The sequence below is a fragment of the Delphinus delphis genome, chromosome 5 (assembly GCF_949987515.2).
Source record: "Delphinus delphis chromosome 5, mDelDel1.2, whole genome shotgun sequence".
NCBI lineage: Eukaryota > Metazoa > Chordata > Mammalia > Artiodactyla > Delphinidae > Delphinus > Delphinus delphis.
This window is the reverse complement of record NC_082687.1, coordinates 68,172,137-68,189,504: the sequence shown is the minus strand read 5'-3', so window position 1 is coordinate 68,189,504 and position 17,368 is coordinate 68,172,137. Positions and strand designations below refer to the sequence as shown.

Below are 17,368 nucleotides of genomic sequence, written 5' to 3'. Positions count from 1 at the left end.
TTCTCTATATTCAACCAGCAGTATAGAGTGTTGAATAAGAGTGAGAATCTAGAACTCCAACGACACAGTCTGGATTGGAGTGCAGATGTAACTTTTACTAGCTAGGCGATCTGGAAAGTTCCCCTCAGTTTTCTCTTCTGCAATTAGGGACAATGTCACCTACTTCACAGGGTTGTTAGGATTAAGTAAATTAAAATTTATAAAGCACTTTAAAAAGCCCTAGTACACAGTACGAGTTAAATAATTGAAAAAAACTTTTCAGTAGTATGCTTTATAGGTATATTTTAGTAATATGTATTATTGAAATGGGCTGATCGGTTAGTAAGCGATCTCTCTTTTTTCTCTACTTTAATCCTTACTACTCAAAATGAGGCCCTCGCAGAAGATGCAGCGTCATCTGAGCTTGCTAGAAATACAGAATCTCAGGCCTCACCCTCACCTCCAGACTCAGAACCAGAACAAGATCCCCAGACGACTCACGTGCATACAGACACGTGAGAAGCTCTGTCTTATTAGATGACCCCCAGACAAATCTTACAACATGCTTTATCACATCATACCAAAAATCTGATAACAGCTCCCTAACGATAACTGACCGTCCTCCACACAGCTCTTGAGCTCTCCGAGCTGTTCTAACTATTTGCTAATTCTCTGTTCCCAAGTCCAGTCTCCTCTGACCCAGGAAACGTCAAGTACGTTTCTTCCTCTGTGCCTTTGCTCTGACCCAGGTCATCTGAGTTGACACTCCTGACTCTAATCCTGTCAGGTCTTCAAGCCCCATCCCCGCTCCAGCTTCACTGCCTGTCCAAGAAGCTTTCACTGACTTTTCACCAAAAGCTCGGGGTTGGAATTCCAGCTCCATGAAGACAGAGCTAAATGGCTGTGCGGCTTTGAGGAAATTACTCTTCTTTCTACCATATTTTATTCATCTGTAAAACTGCAGTAATCTTAGCAAGGCCATAGATTTCTTCCGGAAATTAAGTAATGGAGATGAAGTGCTTACACCGTGCCTGGCCTCTAAGTAGTGCTTAAGAAATGACAATTAAGAAATTATTATTATTGTCATTAAAAGTAGCTCTTTTAAAATTTCTGGCAAATGGCTATGCCCTGAACTTCATCTTGGCTTCTTAGAATTATAGCTTCATGCCTGTTTCTAGTGCCAACCCCGACTCACTCATTCATTCGTCTGATTAAGGGGAAGATTCTATGTGTCAGGCACTAGTCCGGGCTCTGGCAAGAAGGCAATGAACTAAGCAGACCAAAATTCCTGCTCTTAAGGAGCTGACAATCCACTGGACTGATTGAGGCAAAAGTTATGAGCCAAAGAGGTAAAATATATAACAAGTTTGATGATAAGTGCTAGGAAAATCAATGAAACAGGGAAAGGAAAAGAAGAGCGTACGGGTGGGGGGCAGGGCATTTGCAGTTTTAGACAAGATGACCAGCAAAAGTATCAAGTGAGAACTGACATTTGAGGAAACGCCTGAAGGAGGTGCAGCAGTGAGCAATGTGGCTGTCTGGGAGAGAGAGGAAAGTAAGTACCAAGGCCCCCGGGCGGGATGCCTGGTGTGAAAGCAGGACAGCGAGTGGAGTCAGCGTGGCTCAAGGGCAGGGGGCCTGAGGGAGAGTATTAGGACGTGAGGTCAAGAGGTAATGTGTGACGGTGTTGTTTGGAACCAAACACCCACCTTTCTCTAAGTGCTTCTCACTGAAGGTTAATCTTGTGACATGCCTTCAGAACAGTGCTTTCAGGATTCAAGTTAACTGGTTCGTTTAAAGTAGGATCCATAAGAACTTTCAGAGCAACATTCTGCAGAGCTAGTCTTCTGTGGACATACTTTAAGGAGATGCTACCATGTCACTGATAGCTATATCTACATATACACGTGTGTGTTTGCGTGCATGTGTGTATATTCAGTTTAACCTTCATGTTTGATAGCTTCACGCTGTTCTCTTAACCTGAGCAGATTTAAGTATTGCTTTCCCTCTAGAAGGCAAAGACATATTCTTCACTGTATATCTCTTATCATGCTTTTCCTTGCTTCTAGAAGCCTTACGGCACGATTCCATAAGCACTGAGCTCTCACTTCCCATCCTGCTCCAATATCCCAATGCCAGCTCCTGATAGGAAAAACTACTAACATCTCTCCACTTCCATATCACTTTCTCTCCAGTATCATCTCTAATCCTCCCAGACGGTGGTGATTCCAAAGTTATCCACTCTCAGGACTCTGCAATTTTCCTTTGTAGCCCTTACCATGACTGTACTTTACTACTGATTTATTCATTAAATAAATTAGGTATAGGTTCAAAGAATAAAATCTGTAGCATCCATCAGAACCTAGAAGAACACCTAGCCTGTAGTAAAGCCAGATGATACCTGTTAAATGAATCAATGGATAAATCCATGTGCTATTTCCTGATTTGCCTCATCTTGGCCCCTGCTTTGCCTCTGCTGGTCTACTGCTGCCCAGACTCTGACATCACAAGACACTGGGTAAATATATATATTAAAAAAATAAATAAAAAGTAAATGAACTTGAACACATACGTAAGGCAAGAGGCTTGGTTCACTATTCACTCCACAAATGCTGATCAAAAAGTGCAAAATTATTTTCAGGTTTTTTGGCCAGCCATCTGCGAGTGTGGTCCACACATTCTCCACCTCCGACCAGGCCAGCTCATCACCATACTAGAGGCAGAAAACACAGCACACACTTTAGTAACGGCTGTCTTTTCAATATCAAACTTGCCATGTCATGAAATAATAGAAAATAACGCTTTGACAGACAGCTTTAATCTTTTCCACACTTTAGAGGAACCATCATTTCTTTCAACAAATCTGAACCCAAGTATCATTAAGCACATATGATTTTAGCTCCCCCCAACCAAAAAGAAGACATTTTATATCTAATGAGAAGTTTTTTAAAGAAAGGAACTTACTGATAACACATACTTGTTTGGTTACCACAGGATTATCTAATCTCTTTGTCTGTTTCTAACCTGTTTACTCCTAACTTGGTAATTCTGTCCAGCAACTGCAAATACAAAAACCACGTTACCTTTGCTGTCATGTACATCAGATTATTCAAAACCATGGCAGTGGCTTGTGGGGATCCCCAGCCTTCTCCTCGTAACCAGCGCCGGCTGGTCACCATAAGTTCTCGGTCTTTTAAGGAATCATCTTCATCTTCATCATGTCGCCTTGCTGTGGGCAACGGTTTTAAATCCACCAACTCGATGTTGTTCATCCACGGTAACAGGTAGTGCAGCATTACTTGCCTCCCAGAAGGGTGAGCTGTCTGAATTCTCTGGCTTATCTCTGTAATTAAGAACAAGTCAAAGAGGGAACGACTGATGTAATTGTGGTTTCCTTTGACTTATAATGAATTTAAATTTAATTTTTAAATTTAACTTTTTAATTCTTAAAAAACAGCAAGCCAGATTTTATTCATTACATTTAAGAATTATGAGCACTGTTTCTCCTTTTAATGAACTTGCCATTGATGACATCATAAAGAAAAGATAGCCGCTAACATATATCACACACTTAGCTTTTTTTTTTTTTTTTTTTTTTTTGCGGTACGCGGGCCTCTCACTGTTGTGGCCTCTCCCGTTGCGGAGCACAGGCTCCAGACGCGCAGGCTCAGCAGTCATGGCTCACGGGCCCAGCCGCTCCGCGGCATGTGGGATCCTCCCGGACCAGGGCACGAACCCGTGTCCCCTGCATCGGCAGGCGGACTCTCAACCACTGCGCCACCAGGGAAGCCCACACACTTAGCTTTTATATAAAATATCTCTGGCGGTTAAGAAAAACAAATGTCTGCACACTATTGGTGAGACTGTAAAATGGTGCAACTGCTATGAAAACAGCATAAGAGCTCCTCAAAAAATTAAAAACAGAACTATCATGTGAGCTAGTAATTCCATTTCTGAGTATGTATCCAAAAGAATTGCAAGCAGGGTCTTGAAGAGATATTTGCACAACCACGTTCATAGCAGCACTATTTACAGTGGCCAAGAAGTGGAAGCACTCCAAATGTCCATTGATAAATGGATAAACAAAATGTGGTATATACATATAATAGAACACTCTGCAGCTTTAAAAAGGAAAGAAATCCTGTTATGTGGTACAATATGGACGAATGCTTGAGGACATTATGCTAAGTAAAATAAGCTAGTCATAAAGCCACAAATGCTGTGTGATTCTACTTATGTGATGTATCTAACATAGTCAAATTCACAGAAATAGAAAGCAGAATGGTGGTTACCAGGAGCTGGGGGAAGTTCAGGAAAAGGGTGGTTACTGTTTACTAGGTATAAAGTTTCAGTTCTGCAGGATGAAAAATTTCTGGAGATCTGTTTCATAACAATGTAAATATATTTAACACTACTGAACTGTACAGTTAAAATGATTAATATGGTAAATTTTACTATGTATGCTTTTTACCAAATAAATAAATAAATGTAATTATAAAAGACAATCTTTATACATGGATTAATTTAAAGTGACCCATGAAAAATCTCACATATTTCGGTTTTATCTAGGGGAGACGCCTACGATGTGCTTATTGCTTTAACATTCATCTCATTTAATGCTCATGACAAACCTGTGTGGTGGACAGTCCAAGTAACTTGCCCAAGGTCAATGATCAAGTGGCAGAGGATTCAAATACAAGGTTGATTCCAAAGCCTGTGAGTTTTTATATGCTATTTAATTTCCATAAATCACTTTAAGTACAAACCTTCTTTCTCCTCAAGTCCCGTTTTGCCCACTAGGTCTTATACCTATTTACTCATCAGAAGGAATAAATATGGAAGCATAGTGATTTGGAACTTGGCTCTGGAATCACACACACCTGGGTTTGAATCCCAGCTCTGCCACATACCTACAGGTTGACCTAGGGCCAACCTGTCAACCTCTGATCCTCAATTGATTATTCTATAAGAAGGTAACAAAAGCAGCTGCATCATGGAGTTACTGTGCACATTCAACATAGTACCAGTGAACTGCTCAGTCCAGTGCCTTGCACATATTTATGCTCAATTCTAACTTTTTACAAGAAGCCCTTCTGTTAATGGGTCAATGTTATTGCCATGAGTATGAAATATTAGACCTGGAGCTCTGAAAGTAGCTGCATGAAGAGATCCTGGCCAGGGGGTTGTAAGTGCATAGAGCAGCCGGGGCCATGGCAACACCCACTGCCATCCTGACCAATTTCATGAACTCTGAGACCCAGAGGACTCCTCTGTTTTCTGTGCTGGAGCCTCCAGAAGAAGCCCAGCAGCAGCAAAATTAGTGTTGACGGTGGTTACTACTTTGCGTTGATGACCATCCATGTCCATCTTGAAAGGGCCATCAGGACTGTGGGAGCTGGGAAAAAGGAAGGGGCTTGACTGCTGCCATTTATCAGTGCAAACCAAACACGTGAGCTGCTTTAAAAACTGAATGTTAGGAGAACTGAAGTTGTTTTTTCCCCACTCAGGTCAGTTAGGGATGGGAATCAAACTATCTCCACCACTAAAATAGGTACTGTGGAAAGATGTGCAAAGAAGGCCAAGGCTTCTATGCCTTGAGCCCAAATGAAGGAAAGGATCCACTTAAGAACTCTGTTATTCCCTGCACGCCAATTTTGGTGCATTTCTAGTACTTGGATTAGAACAAGATCTTGTTGCAGATGAAGAGCAGAAAAACTAGCTGAGTGTCTTTTGTAAATATTATAATTAAAACTTTTCAGTTAAAGGATAAAGCACTATGGGGGCATCTGCAATAGTGTGCTCACTGGACAGAGGTTAAGCTGGATGAACCCCCAAATTATCTTAAATCTAAATCCTGGGAGGCCCAGATATACAGGACATCTTGCCTGACACAGCCCTGATGTTTTCAAAACTCCTGCCAAGAATATCTGTTGGCCCACAAGGAAAGGAAACTGGACCAGAATGCAATGTGTGTTCCTAGCAATAGTTTTGCTTAAGGCAGTGCAGGACCTTTCCCTAAGATTAGAGCTTTTACTTATAGAAAGAAACTTGTATCTCTATCCCTGTCTATTTTTATTATTAAACACAGACCAATACACAAGATAAACTGCATACCAGAAGATTCAGGAAGTTCTATGTCTACTAAAGAAATACTCTTCAATTGCCTGTGAAGCCCCCTTCTACCTTTCTTTTTTTAAAGCTGGGTTGAGGTGGAGAATGGAGGCCAAAGTTAGAATCCCTGCAGAGATTTTTAATAAGCAATCTCAATATCATGGTAGGTAAGTGTTAAGAGTTCATACGAAAGAAAAAAGATTATCTTATATAAAGACACGTTTGGTTTTGATTCAACCTCAAATTTCATATATTTAAATTTCCTAAAAGTAGTTTTTCTCAAAATGGTTGCTAAAGAAAAACTATTAACCAGTTCAATGATCATACCTGAGAATATGGCGAGAGTTAGCTCAGGATATGCCCTTGCTAGTTCTTCGGACAACTGATAATATGAAACAGAATACAGATGCGGCAGAGGAGACAGCTGGCTGAGTACTCCATCTGTTCTCTGAACCTCCAATTTGTGAGCATAGCGAAACATCTTCGGTTCCAGGATCTACAAGAATGTACACTCCATTGATTTAAGATTTTATGGGTCCTCTAAATTTCAGCTATAATGAAAAATATAAAATCTTCTCCCAAGCAATATTCCAGTTTAAAAGTTATATAGTTATATATGTTGTAAAGTTTTTCAGGTGCTAATTTCTAATTCCAAGAAACGTTTGCAAAAGATCTGTAACTCTTTACAAGCCTTTACATTCCCTTTGTTGAATGCCAGTAGCATAGTTTGAAAATAACTTCAGCAACTTAATATACAATTACTTAAAGAAGATTTACCACTTTTCCAATTCAAAACTATGACTGTATAAAAACATGTATACTTGAAAAAAAATTCTTCAAACCTATCTTGTTTAATAACAGATTAAATATGGAATGTAAGCTAAAAATTCTTTTGACATTACACTATACAAAGAGCTACACTACTCAACTTTCTTCTTAATTAATAAAAACATTAGGGTATAATTCCTAAGATGGTCCCTACCAACCTCAATACCACTTCAAACCCTTTGGAAAAATGTGCATCTCCCTGAATCCCATTCTTAACCCTTGGTTAAGAGTGAAGAACCACACCCCATTATCAATGGATATAATCATATATCCACACTTGATAAGTTAACTTTCTAGGTTATTTTCCTCAGTCTAATAAAGAAATATTATAAAAGGTTATTATAAAAGAGCTAATTACTTTTCACTTGATTTTCAAAAAAAAAATTTGATTCGCATTATTCTTACCTGAACAGAAATAGTTAAATGCACACATAGGCCTTAACCACTCAGTTTTTATAAGTACTCACACACACACACACACACAACACACACACACACACAGAGGCACACACAGGTGAGCGGAAGGGGGGCTGCGGGAAGGGGAAGGGTATCATACATAATCCCCTACAGGACACTTCTGAGTAGTTTGCATGATTTATAGACTTAAATGACCCATATTATTTTACTCTTCTATTTCTAATGGTAATCAGGAATTAACACCATACCCCACTATTAAAAATAGAGCTGAATGTTAGCATACTTTCAAGGCAAGAACAGATTATTATGCTTCATTAAATCCCGAGCAAAAACATATTTTAATTAACGTTTGTTTACAAACCTGTAAAAGTTGCATAGCAACTTCATAGATACTTCGAGAAGAATCAGCGGCTTTAAACAGTATCAGATTGAGGAGCATCACCGTGTCACACTGATAATCCCTAGGGACACATTGTACACGTTAGGTAAAATAACGTTTAGAGGCTTTCACACCAGTTAATAAACATGATATAAAGGGAAGGCTACAGGCATGCAGCTGCTAAGCCTATGAGATGACTGCGTGTTTTTGTTTTTGTTTTTAAGGCAATTAGGTACAACAGATGCATGGGGATCATTATCTGTATTTGGTTAAATTTTGTTAGCACTTAAGGAAAGAAAGTACTGGTTCATTATTATTTCTGAGTTCAAAAGGACAGGTTTTCTTTTTTAAGGAAAGCTAAATAAAATATGAAAGACAGTAGTATCTAGAGTACCTGTTCTGGAATACATTAGCTATGGCTTTAAAGCAGCCAGCTGCCACTCTCTTGGAACCAGTGTAACAGCGATCCACAGCCCAGTACATCAGGTTGCTCTGATCCGGGTTCAGCTCCAGCAGTAATGTAACTGCTTCACAGCCCAACTGATGAACCTAAGTAAAGGTCACAAAATTGCCCAGAACAGAGAAAGGGATATATTATTCATCTACTCCTCTATATTTTAATTAAAATAATATAGTGCATATAGTCACTGTATTGAATCACGAAACTCAAGCCTCCTTTTGTTCAACTCTTTCTCATTTTATTCAGCCAGCAGAAAAAACCAACGTGGAAAAATTATGCTTGGTCTCCTGCTTTTTATATAAGACTCTTAGAAGTACAATTCTCTTCTCCAGCAGAGCCCCGGAGGTGGTTGATGAATATGAACAGTGATTAAGTGCTTTCAGGAGAGTGATTTATTAACCTCTCCAGTTATTTTTATCAAGCTTTATTCTTGTTTTTTGATAACCCAGTAGAAAAATTATTCTGAGGGGAAAAAATGTTAAGTCCTATTTTAAACTGTGAAGTCTGTGTGTGTACAGAATGAGAGTAAGGAAGTCAAGAAAGAATGATTAATTGGAGAGTGGTCAAAAAAAATTCAACTAAACATAGCAAACAACGTATTTTTCCATGGAGCTCAATGTATTCCACAATTAATATTCTTTTATTGACTCAGAACTCTATTGTGATATATATACACACACTACTGTATTAATCCTATAATATAAAAGGGAAATTAAAATTATTCAAATGAGTACTAAATAAGAATTACAAATCTCGTAGTTTATGGTATCCTATTTAATTTTACATAATATATTTTTTTGCCTGTAATTCTAACCTAGCTTATGTTAAAAAGATATGTTCAGTGGGCCATACAATAACTCTAAATACTGCAATGACAATTGATTATAGAATTTTAAGGGAACTGTCATAAGTACCTTTTTGTCCAGAGAGTCCAAAATGTTATCCAACCATTTGTACAAATATCCATCTGATGAAAGTCCTACATTATCTGCAACAGGGCCACAACATAGTACAGCAGACATAGCCTTCAAACAATAATATTAGAATTACATTTAAAACATTTAAGAGGTTAAATGTTGGTTGCTTAATGAGAAGAGGCAGGATATTTTACTCATGCTTATGTAGCCACAATATCGTTAATTTTTTTCTTTATAAAGAAAAGCAAAATAGTAACTTTTGAAATGAAGAAATTTACTATGAGTAGTATGAAAATATCGTGATACCAGATAAGACATGGAGTTTGAACAGTATTTGAGGAGAAGAGGAAAAAAAAAAAAGACCAAGAGTAAGTACTCAAGTAGGAAAAAAATAGTTATTCCTTTGAGGCAATCCTCAGTTCTTTAAGAGAATGGCTCCCAATTTTGGTAGATTCTGGAACTTTTCTGCATTGTATTTTGTACATTTAAATAAACCTACAGTATAAATGTTTGAATACAGCAGGCAAATGTATATTCTCTCAGGTACTCTGAAGAAATCCCTATCTGTTTTATAACACCAGGCACTGAGAGACAAAAAAATTTAACTCCACTCTTAACATAAGAAAAAAGAAATCAGATTTCTAGGTAAATACCTTTAGTGCACAGTACTGATGTCTGTTAATTTGCATATTTCTATCACTGTATCTGTCCAAGGGCGTAAACATGATGCTAAAAGGACCTGCCCAGTGACTGAACAGCATAAACAGACTGTGACGAAGGCTCTGTTGAGGAAAAATACTTCTTCTCTGGTGTACTGTAAATAAAAAATAGGTAGAAAAAATTATTTCCATTTCTTTTTTCCTTAATACGCATGTCAACTCCGTTACTGAATATACATTATAAAAAAAGAAAGCAAAAGCTTTCATTTTAACCTACCGCAAACCTCCAGAGTAACAGAAATTATTTATATATATGCAAATAACAGGAACAAAGTTGCAGTGCATGTCATCATGTAGTGCAGTGTTATGTGAGATGCAGCGTTATATGAAATACGGCATCTTGGCAAGCAGAATTTCACGGCAGTCACAATGCTTGCCTGAAGGCTGGCACAGAGCTGAGAGTCGGGACACTGCTTCTCCGTGGGCTGTTGCTGGCTACATGGTAACCTTGCCGAAACATTAACATAACATACTTCTGGATCTTGGTTCATTGGTAAGAGAGGGCTTTGGACCATATAAGCTCTTTTCAGCTATAAAAGGATCATTACATGGAATCTTGATATACATAACTGACAACAGGGGAGCTGATCTACTTGTAGTAAAGTGTGAGGCCTGGAGTCCAAACCCATTCTGCTGCCCTTTGCTGCTGGTTTAGATGATTTCCAAGGATTCTTTCCACTTTAAAAATCTATTCTAGGGCTTCCCTGGTGGCGCAGTGGTTGAGAGTCCGCCTGCCGATGCAGGGGACGCGGGTTCGTGCCCCAGTCTGGGAAGATCCCAGGTGCCGCGGAGCGGCTGGGCCCGTGAGCCATGGCCGCTGAGCCTGCGCATCAGAGCCTGTGGTCTGCAACGGGAGAGGCCACAGCGGTGAGAGGCCCGCGTACCGCAAAAAAAAAAAAAAAAAAAAAAAAAAAAAAATCTATTCTACAAGTTCTCTGCATCAGTTCTTGTTGAAGAAACTCAATAGTACCGTAATGAACCAATGTGGAAGTTGCAGACAAGTGTTGAGTAATGGACTAAATTACATCTTTACATCAGTGAGCTGAATTCAGATCAGAAAATTTAGAGGAAAAAAAGGCTCTTTTCCTCTATATAGCATCATTTGCCCCTAAAGTTCAAAATAGGTTTTCTGCACTTGAAATTAATGTATCTAAAGAAGTGCTTACAGGACCTTCCTATAAAATACAACCATTATTTTACTTTAAAAGTCAACTATTTGCATATACTTTTTAAGGTAACAAAGTAACTTTAATTCTTTCATAGAAAGAAAAAGAAACATTTGTATTTACATCTTATATCAAAAGCTATAACCACATTTTTACACTTGTAAAGTATTTATGACTTTTTAAAATGCAATTGCATATAGTAATCTTCCTGCTGCCTCAACCAGTACCTGGCACGTAGTATGTGTTCAATAATAGGCACACATCTGTTAAACAAATCATGAGTCACACTGTATCCTTATTATACTCTACTTCTGTGCCTATCCCCTTCTCCCATTAGTCAAATGTATCTTGTTAATTCTGTTCTCAAATACCACTTGGAGCATTATGCTCTTCGCTCATTGTGTCTGGAACAAGTCTGTCCAAAGAGTTTATTCTACTGATTTCTTCAGATTTTTGTTAGTGTCTTGACTGTCGTTGAAAACCTATGGGTTGCTTTTTGATTTCTAGTCATTGATACTAATTCAAAGGTAAAACAAATTCTTGCTATCCGTGTTACCCTGACATATTTTTCATATGTTCACAAGTTGCTCGTCAACATAGATTACAAAACCTCAGTGGGAGAAAATAATACGATGGTCTCTTAATATTCAGTAGTGGTTTGAGGAGCTAAAAAATCGTACCTGGAACATTCTGAATGATATTCGCCACTAAGGCACTAAAATGGCATCGTATATCCTTCAGGGTGTCAGAGTCTTTTTCATTTTCTGCTTCCAGGAGTTGTCTAGTTAAATCTACATATTCCAATAAAGTGTTGTTGAGGAAATGTGTTTCACTATCAAGGCCACCGCTTGCACTGAAAATATTAAAGGAAATACATGGTAAAGAAAATGTGATTTTAAATTATAATTTAAGTCAAAATAAATTCCTAATAATCAAAATCAGAATAATATATATTAAAATTTGCATAGTCGTAGCACTGTGCAACTTATAAAAAAATTGAATGAACAAGATTTTGGCTTACTGAAATATAAAAATACATGGTGCTTCATAATCAAGGAACTGCAAATGTAATTTACATTATTCAATTCCATACCCAACTTCAATCACCTATTGTGAGTGCTAAATGTTATTTTCTCTCCATCAAAATATATTGCTTTTTAAAATAAAGAAATACGGAGACACATGGGGTAGGGAGGATCAGTTTAGAAGGTAGAGAGAGGAAAGACTAATTCTATATGTTCGCATAGTTGCCCCACATTTTCATATTATACCTTTAACATAATCAATCAAATATCCATTAGGTACTTATTCTCAGCAAGATTCTGGCATAGGTATTACCGGGGATACAAAAATTTAAGAGAATTCAAGTAAGAGAGCTGGTTTTCAAATCTTCTCTTTAGACTTTGGGAGTTGCCCCAAGAATCTCTACAGTAAGATTCTCTTTGAGGCCAAGGTCCCGGGCCTGAAGCCTACTGGCTGCAAAGGGATCGTTTGGTTAGAGTCACAAGTCCTGGATTCCAGTCTTATTCCATCAGTTATTAAGCACATGACCAGTAGCTACTTCAGAGCATTTTAGTAATTTGCTTAACTTCTCCTTGTTATATTTGAAAAATACCTCTAGAATGTATGACTTTAAATATGCTTTTCATAGCTGCGAATAGTTTTTTATAAATATCCTACAGCCATGAAAATAAGAGAAAGAAGCAACAATGGTACTAGAGCATATTAAAACTATCAGTCTACAACAATAAAAATATGTTGAATGTATTCACTCTGAAATTTTTTCCTTTATTCCTTAAACGAATGTTTTTTAAACTCTGGGTCATGACTTCTTAGTGGCTGGGAAACCAATTTAGTAGACTATAACCTGGCCCAGAATAAACTCTGAGTACCTACTATGAATCAGGCACATAGGATCGACTGGGTGAACAAATTAAAGATCCCTGCTGTCTTGCCATTCAAAATTCATCTTTTCTTCCTTAAGCAAGAATATAAAAAGTCCATAATGGTCCATAATGGATAACTTTATATTGACTTCTCTTGGGGAGAAAAAAAAAAAGACAAATCCAAAAACAAAACATGCAACTGTGTTACTAACATTACATTAAAAGCAATCAAGGAAAAAAGGATTCAGATGTGTATTAGGTTAATTTTTTGCATCAAGTTCAGTGTCAAATTCACTTTGGCTAACTTCCACTGTTTTATTTTTGTGGAGGACAAAAAAAAACAGTGATGTTTCTCTTTTCTTATTTTGATTTACTATCATAGTAAATCAATGGTTTAAATTCTCTTTGATTAAAGCTATATTTTGAAAGCACTTGTCAAAAGCATTCAATGCTAAATATGAAAGGTGTTAGGCACACTGAGAAAAAATGATCAGGACAAATGGTAAAGTAACAATAAATACAACACTTGTTTGATTATTACTACTTTTTTCTTCAGGATCTTTTTTCAGTTATCCTTTTTGGAAATGGTCAGATTCCTTTTTTTTCCCTCCTTCAATGGTCAGGCAACACCATTACCTTCCTAAGGAAATAGTTATTTCTCAACATAAAGCTGATGGAATTTTCCTCAAGGGGATGGTCTTAGTGTCAACAATAAGCTCAGGTTTTATGTTTTTTATTTGTAAAGGGTGGAAACAAGAATTATGGTTTTGGATTTCATAATTTTTCTCAGCACAATAGATTAATAGTTGATTGAAATAAATTTGCAAACCTTAAAATGTTTAGCCTTTAAATATATGATTTTTACAACTCCAGAAGAAATAGATCTTAAGAACAAGGTAAGACATAGTTAGATCGGACACCAAAAGAAAAAAAAAAAGGCTACTGTCCACTTGCCTAGATTACTAGATCCTCCAAAATATTAAAATCATAAGAACATTACACCCAATTTTTGCCTGAAGCAGTATGTACCAGTGGTAGAACTTGAATACATTTTTTAGCCATGGGTTAATGTACCAGATGCATCTTTGGTAAATAATGTTTATAGTGGTACAGATTTTTTGTTGTTGCAAAGGTGCTTTTCTGTATTTCCTCAGAGAAAAAAATATTACGGTCCCTAGTTTTAAAAAAGTTTAAAAAATCAAAATCCAATACTAACCTGTGACTAATGACACCGGCATCTGCCAGCAGTTCAAATATTCGTACCAGTTGTACTCGTAAAATATCTCGACGCCTGCGTCGTTTCATGTTCTATTCCAAAGATAACAAAGATGTTAATTAAAAATCCTTCAAGGACGTTGACAGAAAAGTTGCTGGTGTAACTTGGAAAGAATAATGTGAATGTCTTAGAGCTTGGGGGCTCATTATTTTGCTTGTGCAAGGTAGATTTTGGGCACTCTGGTCGCTATTGCATCAAAAAGGTATGTGTGGATAGTTTGAAATTAACGAGCCAAATAAAATCAAATGACATTTTACACAGTAGTAACACTTATGAGGGGAGAAAATAAAATTCTACACTTTACAGTTACTTTTAGGTCAGATTTGCTAATCTGACAACTTTAGAGGAACTGAAACAGTTAGTAAACTGTTCCCTTTGGATGGTAAAGAATCCCTAAGATACTCCCAAATAATATGACAGAAGGGCAGGGAAAATATCACACAGGGGACTGAGAAACCCCACAGATTTTGCTCATGCCATGGTTTTTCACTTAACAATTAATTCTGACACACAAAAATACAAACAAAAACAAATTTCTTTGATCATCATGGCACGAATTAATATGTTTGTCTTAGTAGGGCCAAAGTACTAACGCCTAGGGTAATAGCTGTAACATCTTAACTTGATTCTGCTTCTAACAGAAACTCATATAATGGTAAGATATAATTCATCTCCTATAGCACTTTCTTCTATAGCTCATTATGTCATTTATGATATAATTTTCATAATACAGAGCAATTAAAAATTAGTCATTCACTTTCATGTCCACAATCCAGTTTTCTACCTTCCAAAAGCAGGCCAATTTGTGGCTAACCAATTCATTAAATTTACTGTTTCTTTTAGCTCTTATGAAGTCTGCTGCAATTCATATTGAATGAAATGGTTTTTTAACCATCTTTGAGGATTTTTGCAAAGTTTTAGTCGACCTGTTTTCACTTTGTGTCCATAGAAAGATTGTGAATCTAATGCTCTCAAAATATATCATACATTCAAGGCACATCACTGTGCACATCTATTCACCTGCTAAGATGACTTTTTGCCCTGAAATTTGTAAGTACAAATATTGCTACTTAATTTTATTTCCAATTCCACTTCGCTCTAATAAATCATTTTGCACTGTAACCAACACGATCAATCTGAAACAAAAATTAATCAATTACAAAATGGAGATACTATCACTACTCCACAGGGCTGAATTACAATCGAGGAGTGAAGACTTACAGATGCTGTTTTAAGTTCCCTATAAAAAGTAGCTATTGTCACCATCTCCCTCTCCTGCTAAAATTCCTCAGAGGATCTCCAACATTAATAGCAGTGACTCTCATTCAATGTTCTACATCAGACTCATATAAGGTGCTTTAAAAAATAGATTTCTGAGTTCTGTTCCAGGGATTCTCATTGAATAGGCCCAGGAATCTATAATTTTTAGCAAGCTCTCCCAGCGAATTCTCAGATTCCACTGCCATATGGGGCACTGCCACTGGTCTACTGGATAAAGCTGAAACCAAGAGCCTTTCATAAGATAGTTCCTTTTTTGCTTTCCAGCCTAACATTCAGTCACTTTCCCCATGACATAATTACAAAGAAAAATCTGCAATGTCCAAAATTTTAAAATAAAGTTTGCAAATGCTGTTCCTCTACCTAGAATGTCTTTCCCTTGCTTGTCCACTGGGGACTATGCTTCAAAAATTCACCTCAAAGGTCATGCTTCACCTATAAAGCATTCTCTTACACCACAGGCAGAATCGGAGGCTTTCTTCTCTGTAGCTCATGTAACCCTTTATCTATGACTTTATTTGAGTGCAGAATAATTGTTATAATTATGGATTACATATCATCTGTCCCAAAAGACACGTGGCTTCTGAAAGTTGCTCTGAACCTGATGTGTAGATTTGGGGATCTAGACCTGGGCCTGGCAAAACACAGCCCTCAGGCCAGCTCTGACCCACTGCTGCCAGTAACTATAAACAGAGTTTTATTGGACTACAGAGCAACACCCACTTGTTTAGTTGTCTAGGCAGCAAAACTGAGTAGCTGCAACAGAGACAGGATGGCCTGCAAAGATGGAAATACTATCTGGTCGTTTACAGAGAAGGTTAGCGGCTCCAATCCAGACTCTGACCATCCTAACTTCAGGTAGAGCAATTACATATCTGTATTACAGAATGGGTTTCTGAGTAGGACCTCCTGTGGGGGGGGAGGGGAAGAGTTCTACACATTTTTAAAATGTTGAAAACTGCACTAGACTTATTTACTTATTTACTTCTGAACTTCTAACTTTTGTTATATTGTATAGAATAGAGAAGCCAATTTTAAGCGTTTGCCAAATAAATATTTAATGCTAGAAAACGACACAGCTTACTTACCTCTGGCCTTCGTTCAAGCGCTTCTTTAATTATGGGATGTAATTCCTCTATTAGTTCCCTAGAAGAAAAATGATATACATTCATTTAATTAATAGCTAAATATATAATCTGACATGTAGAAATATGTAAATATTAATATAATGATGTAAACTAACAAGTGTTAACCCTAATCCTACTGTTTTAAACACAATTTTTATTGTATTTTTGTTTGTTTGTTTTGGTTTGGTTTTGGCCACACCGCGCAACTTGTGGGATCTTAGCTCCCCGATCCGGGATCAAACCCAGGCCCTAAGCAGTGAAAGCGTGGAGTCCTAACCACTGGACCCCCAGGGAATTCCCTGTTTTGTTTTGTTTTGATTGTGAAATAACATGCACTCTGTAGAACATTTGGAAAACAGAAAAAATGGTATAGGCCAGCTATTCTAATTTGTAGAGATAAATACAATCTGTTCAATCATTTTCAACCCACATACATTTTACATAGTTGAAACTCCAACATATATAAAATAGTATCCCTTTTTCTTTAATTAACACTAGCAATAACCACTTTCACATGCCATTAATTAATTCGTAATGCTCTAGTACTGATAATTTTCCTAACCATTTTCAGTTATTACTGTTTCATTAAATTTTATCTAACTTTTTAAATAAATACTGTCCAGTGAACATCTTTGTACATTAATCTTTGATTTCATTTCTGATTATCTCCGTAGGATTAATCCTTACGAAGGAGATTAATGGGTCAAAGGGTATGAACTTCATGAAAATAATCTTTTTGTTGTTTTGCTTACATTCTGATTTTAAATTGCAAATGTAACTCGTTGTAGAAAATTGGGAAAATACAAAAAAATAAGAAGAAAATAA

The 17,368-nt window shown here is 37.1% G+C and overlaps 1 protein-coding gene across 8 annotated transcripts in view; it reads right to left on the bottom strand.

Annotated features, from left to right (window-relative positions):
* FRYL (FRY like transcription coactivator) overlaps nt 1-17,368 on the bottom strand; it is a 244,255-nt gene that overhangs the window by 59,822 nt on the left and 167,065 nt on the right. For all 8 annotated transcript variants that reach the window (XM_060012585.1, XM_069540693.1, XM_060012583.1 and 5 more), the window contains 10 exons: nt 16,505-16,562; nt 14,079-14,170; nt 11,657-11,829; nt 9,745-9,905; nt 9,089-9,199; nt 8,109-8,263; nt 7,697-7,796; nt 6,418-6,586; nt 3,063-3,322; nt 2,552-2,692 (listed from right to left, as the gene is read on the bottom strand). In XM_060012585.1, the coding sequence (XP_059868568.1) occupies nt 2,552-2,692; nt 3,063-3,322; nt 6,418-6,586; nt 7,697-7,796; nt 8,109-8,263; nt 9,089-9,199; nt 9,745-9,905; nt 11,657-11,829; nt 14,079-14,170; nt 16,505-16,562 (1,420 nt within the window). The remainder of the gene's footprint in view (nt 1-2,551; nt 2,693-3,062; nt 3,323-6,417; nt 6,587-7,696; nt 7,797-8,108; nt 8,264-9,088; nt 9,200-9,744; nt 9,906-11,656; nt 11,830-14,078; nt 14,171-16,504; nt 16,563-17,368) is intronic.